Raw genomic sequence first — 9,478 nt, 5'->3', positions numbered from 1 at the left:
TAGATTATAATTCAAATTTAGTATTATATATTATTCAATTTCTTAATTTAAAAGTAAATATTAGAAAACACAGAAATAGATTTTTTATGTGTCACATGGTATGTTCAATGCAGCATTGGTGAATAACATGTGAATAACCAATCAAAAGCTCAGAATGTCCCACTAGTAACTTTCTCAGCCATTTTAAAGTGTTAGTACGCCATCTCATTCTTTTGAACCAAGATTTCAAGGTGGTAGGTAGTGCCTTTAGTCTGACCAAAATTTCATATTTTTTAGACTTACTTACTAAGCTTCAAATACCATAGAATTCCACTATAATTTAGATATTGTAATTTATGATTTTTTGGTTATTCAACTGTATATATAAAACCTAAAAAAAATAAATTTGTTTCATATCCTCCTCGTGCAAAATTTTATTAGGCTTAGCAACCTACATCAAGCAGCAACTGAGTACAAAGGTCATAACTAGAAGAGATAATTTTTAAGAAAAATATGTTTAAGAACTTGTTTCTAAATAGCAATAATCTATATACATATATAATGTATAATAACTGAAATGTGACTGTATTTTACAAAATACTAGTCTACTAAAACACAGCCAAGACAGGTCACTTTGTAAAGACTAAAGGTCAATTTTATATTATTGATACGGTAGTATGAGTGCACGTGCGCCGTGTCATTGTAATTTCTGTATTGTTAGCCAGGCATGGCTGAAAGGTCAATATAATGAAAACAATAAACTTAAAACAAGACCCAAAACTCGAGCACTTTCGAATAGTTGACTGTTCTTCTTTATTACACTTTATATGTGATCCTTTGTGCTAACTCTTTTATCAAGATGAAAATAATAAATATATATATACAGATGTATAATGTTATGAGATTTAAGCTATTTAGTTGAAACATTTATATTTTTGTGTTATAATTTGTAATCATCCTAGAACGAAAAAGGCATAATGTATATTTATTTCCTAATTTTTTAATGTGGTTATGAGATCAGTCAAATGGACCAAACCCATACAGGGATTCGTTACTGAAAATAACAGATAAAATATATAGATTTTTTATTAAGAAACATTTGATAACTATCTGGACATTATAAAGATTTCACATGTGAAATTTGAAAATTTTCTGAACCACAAATGTATTTTTATCTTAAAATGAAAATTACTTTGCATGTTTGATAGGCAACACGCGAAAAGAATAAAATAGGCATGAGATAAACATTGCTTTATAAACCTCAAAACTGAATAATAAAAAAATTTTGCATATGAAAGCATTGTAATGTTGGCTGATAATCTGCCAAATTTCATTAACACACGCTTACTAATTTAAAAGTTACAGCATGAAAACTATAACAAGCACAAAATGGTTATGAGGTTGGTCTCAGAGACCGAGCCTGTGCTAAAAGAGTTAAATGTATATTGAATGTTTATGTATAGATAATTATTTATTGCTTTGGTAGGGGAACTGCTTTTTGTGTACCTACTTTAGACTGCATTTACTAGTATCATTTAACTAACAAAGTTTTAATTTACAAAGCAGTGTTTATAGATTATTAATAATGTTAAAAATGCTAATTTTTTCACATAAGCATTACTAAATACTTTGCCAGTAAATGTCATGTGTCTGAGTATAATAGCAGGCAGTATGATGCTAGTCAATTTTTTCTGATGTAATGTAACATATCAATATTCAAGCTGGGATTTGGAAGGAAAGCATCAGTCACAGGTTAAGACAATGGAATGTCAAAATGTAATAAATAAGATGACCGTGTGGGGTTTTACCCCTGCAGACTACATAACTCGCATCTTAACTGTGCTCAACCGTTTAGCAACTTCCTGTTAAAAGAATGTATAGAGTGAATGGGCTTTCAGCATCTTACTAGATTTGAATCCTGTTGAACATGTGTTAATTACTGTGGGGACATGGATAACAGTGGTAAACATTTGATATCAAATCATATAACATTTGTTTTTCATAAAAATGAACTTAGTGGTGCTATAGACATAATTTGTAACAGTAATTGTGCTTTGGAATAGTGAGAATTTAGACAATGTGAATTATCCAATAATTATTTTGAGCAATGTATTCAATACAAATGCAAAAAAAAGTAGCTTTTTTGGTTGGGAAAAATTGAATTTTGAGAATGTACAGACAGATGAGCTTGAAGCATAATTTCTTTTGGATTAGGAGTCAATATATTTAAAACTAAGGATGAACAAGATGTATAAATATATGTACAGTTATGCAACATTTACTTGTGTGTGTTTGTATGTATGTTATTGGAAATTTAAACATTTATCAAATAATATTTATGTTTTTCTTATTTGTACGTCCCTTTTATTTTTGTTATTATAACAGACTGTTAACTAAGGAAGATGAGGTGACATATTTAAAGCAGTGTTTGGAAGAAATGGAAGCAACACTAAATAAGGTTCAGCAACAAAAGTAAGTAACACACAATGCTTCAACTTGAAATCTTATATATACACGTATATGCTAAAATGTATGTAATAAGTATTGTATACTATTTGTTTTACACCTCATTTCTGCATATTTCAAATTTAACAAAGTAAAAGTGCTCTCATGTATTAATAATAGCATGAGTGTGCACAAGCGGGCAAGTAGGGGCATGCTCCCTACTGACTGTGTATATGGACTCAATCATTTTAGTGAGTGTAATGATGTATATGTGTGTGAGTTTATATGGTTTAGATATGTATGTGTATATATATCTATATATTGTGTGTGTTCAACATGCCTACCCTCCTACTAATAGTGGTAAAAATTAACTTCCTGTGCATGGCCTGAATAACAGTTACAAATGTTTTCATGTGAAGTGCTCTTTAAGTTACAAAATGGTGATTTTGTGCATGTGGTTTTTGGTGAAAAAATTATTTAAGATGCTTCGAGTTTTCTGTATTCTGTATATGACAATGCACAACCATTGTTGTTAAGTAATTATATAGAGATGTAAATACTTGTAAAACAGAGATATAAAGTGTTACAGAAGTAGTTAATGTAGTTTTGTAAGACACGTGTACACTATTTGTTTTCAGTATTTATTTAATAATGTGTAATATTGTTTCGTAAGGTGTAACAGTTCCTTTTTTGGCTTTTTTATGAGTGATATAATTGTCATAATTTCCATTAATATTTAGTAACTTGTATATTACGTATTATATATTTAGTAATGTTTTAAACATCACTACTCACTGTTATAAATTTTAACAAATTTATTTAAACCAAGAAAAATTTATTAGGATTTAGTTCATCAGTGCTTTAATGATTTTTATGTATATAAATAAATATTTAAAAACTTTTTTTTTTACATTTAAAAAAAGCATTGATGTCTAGCTATATCACTTGCTCTATACTGAATATGGATAAGTCAGTTTTTGCTAATATTGTTAGTTTGGAAATTTCATTTTATTGGACATATATTTTTTACCAGTTTTATCTATTTAGATTGACAAGTTTTGTTGCAAAATAGCAATTTATTTTTAAAGAATACAACTAAACCAGTTATTAAAGGATCTTTGGTAACAAGCTTGTGTAAACATAATAAAATGTACCTGAAAACAGATATGCAACACCAAGCTACCATACAATTATTTAAAGTGTGTAAAAACACATGGTATATATTTAAAATTAATCAAACTGTTAGCACTAGACACTCTCAACTTTCCAAATGCAAATTGCGATTAGTGTCCTAAATTGGTGAGTAGAAAAGACTTTCATTAACCACACCAGTGGTGGGTAACTATATAACTATACTGAATTATTGCTGAGTTTATTTTCATATTGTTTTGCCTTCTTTTCCCCTACCTATTGCCTTATTTTGATCTGCATGTGTACCTTGTTGTACAGAAGTAACCATCATGATGAATTTGCTATTTAACTCAATGGAAGCTCACACATGCAGGATGTTAAATATTGTAACTGTTATGTATCAACCAGTATTTCATTTACATTTTCAAGCCACACTATTGAACAGCTATTTGGTATTGTCTGTTTCATCGGCTGATAATTTTGGCACATTTCATTCTTATTGGAAGAGCTCCAATCATGAATTGAGAATGACTTGTATTAATACTTTGTTTTGCATTTTGCTTGCTCAGAAGTGCCATGGATTCACTGAGTTGCAAGATGATGAAAAAAATGTTGCAAAAGTTTCAACATTTTCAGTCCATGACACTATATACAATTCAGGTACTATCATATATGATCAATAAATGTATGTTAACTTTCATAGGTAATGGAATGTATTTGTGACTAATTGAAATTAGGACAAATTAGACACATGGCTGATATCAGGAAGGCAACAAACTATTTTTTTAGTTAGTTTTGACTTTCATTTTTTATGCTGTATGTCATTTGCAAAGGCATACTTGTATTTTCATTGATAAAGACATGTTTTTAAATGATGTAGTTTCATATTTTGGGTCATTTGCTGTAGATGATAAATTTAATTGTTGTCCAAAATATTGCTAATGAGTTTGTTAATTGTTTTATGTTGGTTTTCTTTATGTATCAGTTTTATTATATACGATTCTCAGAGCAAGTTATCTAAATATTGATCAGTAAAAAGGACTAATAATTCAAAAAATATATTGTTTATAATTATGTTTTAAAGGAGACATATTTTGTGAAATATTTGCTAACACCAATGTAATGTCATGCTCAGTTAATTTGTTAGCATTAAATTATTATATTTTGTGGTTTTATTAGTTATTACTATATACAAACACAATTAAAAACGAGTATTTCTGTTTGTAATATAATGTTTGTACCACAGTTTATTTCAAATGAACTTACATTTGGAAACAAAAAATATAAACAAAATATTGAAGCTCAATTAAAAATTGGTACAAAAGCAAGTATTGTATGTTAATAAATTTCAGGGAAAATATAGAGTCTCATGAAGCAGAAGCAATACAACAGGCTCGTGAAAGTATTCGTTTAGCAGAGAATGCTGTTATGGAAAAAGATGAAGCAGTGTTTCGTGAACATCAGGCTGTCAAGGAGGCTCAGCGTCTGCAGACATCCATAAATCATTTGATGGAAATGGCAGCAGTTCGAACAAAGCAGGAGGTAACTATGTTTATATGTAATGAGATTTTGCATGACTAAGTGATTAAACAAAATGACTTATGTGCTTATTTCAAATATGCAATTCTTAAAACTTTCACATGAACATTGTCTACATACTCAATGTATATGATATTGATTAATTTTATAATATTAATAAATTTATACCAAAGGGCATAGAAAAACCTTTCAGTATGCTAGCCTAAATCCTCTATATGTTTTGCACATTACTAAATTAATCAGATTTTTTTGTGTGTATATCTGCAACTAACTTCAGAAATGCACAGAGAATTTGAATTTGATTTTTATGATATGTAGGAGATTATGCTTGTAATACATGATTCAGTAAAAAGTTGTTTACAAATTTTTGGATTTTTTTTCTAATTATAAGTTTTGCTTCATTATACTATAGGTTGAAAATATCAAGAAAAAATGCAATGAAAACCTGAAAAAACTGACAGAAGAAATACAAGCTTTAGAACAGGTTAGAAATAGGGTGTTTCACGAAGTAAATGTTTTAACATTAGGATTTGTCACAAAAATATTGCCTGTTCATTTCAAAATTTTAAATATTATGTTTTTACTAGAAATGATAGCTGATGTTTACTAGGATTAAAATCCTGTAAGCACTGTTATGGCACAATTTTTTTACTTCACAACTAATGTGTAGATGATGGGGACACTTCATACCATCAAACTATTTATGTGTGAGCTTTAGCTTTATGTGAAAACAGCCACCCACTCCCATGACTTATGCTTCTTTATCTTATTAATTTTGTTTGCTGTTTTTGTTCAGTATTTCATTACCGTTTCAATTTTTAATTTCGTTCTTAAATTATACACTGACTTTTCCTGCAAGGGTTTTCTTTTGTTTGAAAGAATGTTTGAATTAAGGTAGCTTATCTGACATAATATTTTATTACAAAATAAACATCATCCTTTTTCATTTTTTGGGGGCCCAGAATGGCCAGGTAGTTAGGGCGTTTGACTCGCAATCTGAGGGTCACGGGTTTGATTCCCCATCCCACCAAATATGCTCAACCTTTCAGCCATGTGGATGTTATAATGTGATGGTCAATCCCACTATTCATTTGTAAAAGAGTAGACCAAGAATTGGCAGTGGGTGGTGATGACTAGCTGCATTCCCACTAGTCTCACACTGGTAAATTAGGAACGGCTAGTGCAGATCGCCCTCGTGTAGCTTTGTGCGAAATTCAAAAACAAACAAACATTTTTGGGGGCCTTTGTTAGATATCCACAGATGTTTGTTTTTTTTTACATGTGTCAAAGAAACAATATTATTATTAGCATAAAATTAACTTTTTTTGTAATTTTTATGAATGTAATTATAATGATACACTCATTGAATGTTTCAAATATAAAGGTATTTTATCTCAAATACGTCGTACTGTATGTTAATGATCTGATTAGTGTAATGGTAAAAAATGTTAAAAACTTAATGCTTGGATCAATGCTATTTTTTGTAATGAGAGGATTAAGATTCAATAAAATTGCAGAATTTTTTTAATGTTATATAGGAAGTTTAAAGTAAATTATAAATTAATGATTATATATATTCATACTTTATATAACTGTAGAACATATTTAACAATCATAATAAGACTTTTTTTTTTAATCCTTTCATAATTTTTTCACCCTGGCCATTGTCTATTCAACCACACATTATTTTGGTACAACGCATATTTCTATTTCTTGACTTAATATGTGGTTTTTTTTATATTCATATGTGTCCTCACAGTAATAGTTACAGCAAGAATAAAAAAATTAAGCTTTTTTATTACCTTTTGGAATGCTACTTAAGAGAAAATTTTATTTCTCCTAGTTAAAATACAAAATGTATATCACAGTTGCATGTACAAACTGCCTGAGTATGGGTTGTTATTTATGCAGTTTTTTTCTATACTCAGGTTCTGTATACTGTACCATACACTGCACCTGTAATTTGAACATTTTCATAAGAAGAAGATGTCTTATGAAAAATGTAGATGTATATCATGTTTGAAAATGTTACCCATACAACATTTGTTTTGGTCTAACCTATTTTACTAACATGTCATATTGATATAACATGTATAGTTGGGATGTTAAATGCTTATCCTGCAAAACGTTTTTTGGATCACCCCTCACAAAATGTCTTAATCACCTTTAACTAGTTTAATGAATTACTAAAATTTAAGCTAGGAATTTTCAATACTAATTTCTTCTTGCCAACAAATAGGCTATCAAAAATTATACTTTTTTGAACTGTCACTTATATGTACACATGCAACATGACCATGTAACAAATTGACTTCCTGCATATTGCTAGGAACTTTTCATCTTTACCTGTTATTACTTTGTCCCATTACATTTTGCTAGATGTTCTTTGTATAGCTTAGGTGAAACAGAAATAAACTTTTTTTCAAGTTACTAGCTTTTATTTGGTCTGTTAGTTAAATATTACCTCATGTGTAAGAAACAAGTACCATTCCTAGGTTTGACATTATCCTTCTCTATTCTAACAAGTTTTATGTCATCAACAACAGTTTTGAAAATATCTTTATATAACATAATATTTTGGGACAACATGGGATCTATTTGTCCATCTTGGCAAAAACCGAAGAAAAAGTAAAATTCAATAACCCAGCCATCTCATAATCATCAGATACTAGCCTTTCTTTATCATCCCTCAAAAGTCCTATCCCTATCCTAACATTTTGTTTCCCCTTAATGTATTTAAAGAAATCTTTCTTACTGTTAATTTTTACATTTTCAGTCAACCTTTTCTCATACATCCTGTTTGATGTCCTAATTTCCTGTTTCACCAACTTTCTTGATCTTCTATAATCCTCTAAGTCTCCTGTCATATCAGTCAACTTAAATTTCTTAAATTTATGATGCTTTTCCTTAATTTTAGTTATTAAACATTTTGTGAGCCAACCTGGTTTTTTACTTGTAGCTACCATTTTCTTTCTATTAGGAATATGTTTACATTGAATATTTAAAAATTTGTCTTTAAAAATTTTCCACATCTGATCAGTGTCTCCAAATAACTCAATTGCCCATTTCACAACAGATAACTCTTGTTGCATCCCTTCAGAATTTGCTTTTTTGAAATTTGTAACTAAAATATCATTATTCCTTATCTCCATATGCAGCAAAACATTGAACCTAATAGAGCAATGATCACTTGCACCCAGATGTTCCCCAGTTTCCACCCTCTCAATCATTTCTGTGTTTGAAGTTAACAATAAGTCTAAAATAGCATTGTTTCTAGTTGGTTCCTGAACAGTTTCCAAAAACCTTTCTCTCTCATGGTTTGATTCTAGAATTTCCCAATCTATATGCCTGAAATTCAAATCACCCATAATTATGACTTCATTAACAGCTGAAATCTTAATCTCATTGTAAAGTTTCTCACTAATTTCACCAGTATCATTTGGTGGTCTGTAACAAATTCCCACTAAAAGCCTTTTGCCTTTATATCCACTAACAGAAACCCAAATGGATTCAGTCTCTTTGCTATTATCTTTGATATCCTCAACTTCAAGAGGATATAACTCACATTTTACATATAAAGCCAATCCTCCTCCCCTCTTTAATACTCTATCCCTATTAAAAAGCCTGTAACCCTGTATTTCCAAAAAAAATTCTGTCATCAAAATCATTTATGTTTAACAATGTTTCAGTTATTCCCATTATATCAAAATCCTCCAAATCTACCAGTGCACTTAAGTCATCTGTTTTATTTCTTATACTTCTAGCATTACAATAGTAACAATTAAGCCTACCCTTAATATTACTTCTATACTCATTTCCTATGCTAAACTTCTCTCTGCCTCTTATTCTTTTTGCATTCAGTTTTTCCTGGGCCTCACCACTGTCTAGTCCTAGTTTTAAACTGCCCTTACAGCTGAGTTAATAGCCTTAGTAAACAAACTCTACTTAAATGTAAACCATCCATTACAAAAACTCCCTTCTCCCACTGAACTGATCCTACAAGTCCAAACAGCCAATCTGCTCATCCTTACATACTAACCTAAGCCTAGCATTTAGCTCTAATGACCTACTTATAACTTCATCCTCACAGTTAACTCTGGGCAGTATGTGTGTGTGTGTATATATATATGTACTAGCTGAGTTACCCGGTTTTGCACGGTGAAAATTTAGATTTGAAATGTATAGATAAGTATTTTTTTCAGCAAATTATTCAGTAAGTAGACAAAAGCTGTGATGCGAAAAATAAAAAACGCATTTCATCAAACAAAGCTTTATTTGAAATTAGATCGTGTTTGAGCTTGTCTTGCTCTTTGTGACTAAAGTCATACATCATGTTGCTTTTCTGTTTCTTGCCCTCTGTAAGTTATTCGTCTTAATTTTTGTG

At 29.9% G+C, this 9,478-nt stretch overlaps 1 protein-coding gene across 1 annotated transcript in view; it reads left to right on the top strand.

Moving 5' to 3' along the window:
• The window catches only part of LOC106474856 (sodium channel and clathrin linker 1-like), a 72,985-nt gene that overhangs the window by 47,437 nt on the left and 16,070 nt on the right, over nt 1-9,478 (top strand). Inside the window, exons 9-11 of the mRNA XM_022380383.1 lie at nt 2,365-2,451; nt 4,908-5,097; nt 5,507-5,578. Coding sequence (XP_022236091.1) covers nt 2,365-2,451; nt 4,908-5,097; nt 5,507-5,578 — 349 coding nt within the window. The remainder of the gene's footprint in view (nt 1-2,364; nt 2,452-4,907; nt 5,098-5,506; nt 5,579-9,478) is intronic.

Source organism: Limulus polyphemus, unplaced genomic scaffold, assembly GCF_000517525.1.
Source record: "Limulus polyphemus unplaced genomic scaffold, Limulus_polyphemus-2.1.2 Scaffold6, whole genome shotgun sequence".
Taxonomy (NCBI): domain Eukaryota; kingdom Metazoa; phylum Arthropoda; class Merostomata; order Xiphosura; family Limulidae; genus Limulus; species Limulus polyphemus.
The sequence above is the reverse complement of the archived record's forward strand: the minus strand, read 5'-3'. Positions and strand labels throughout refer to the sequence as shown.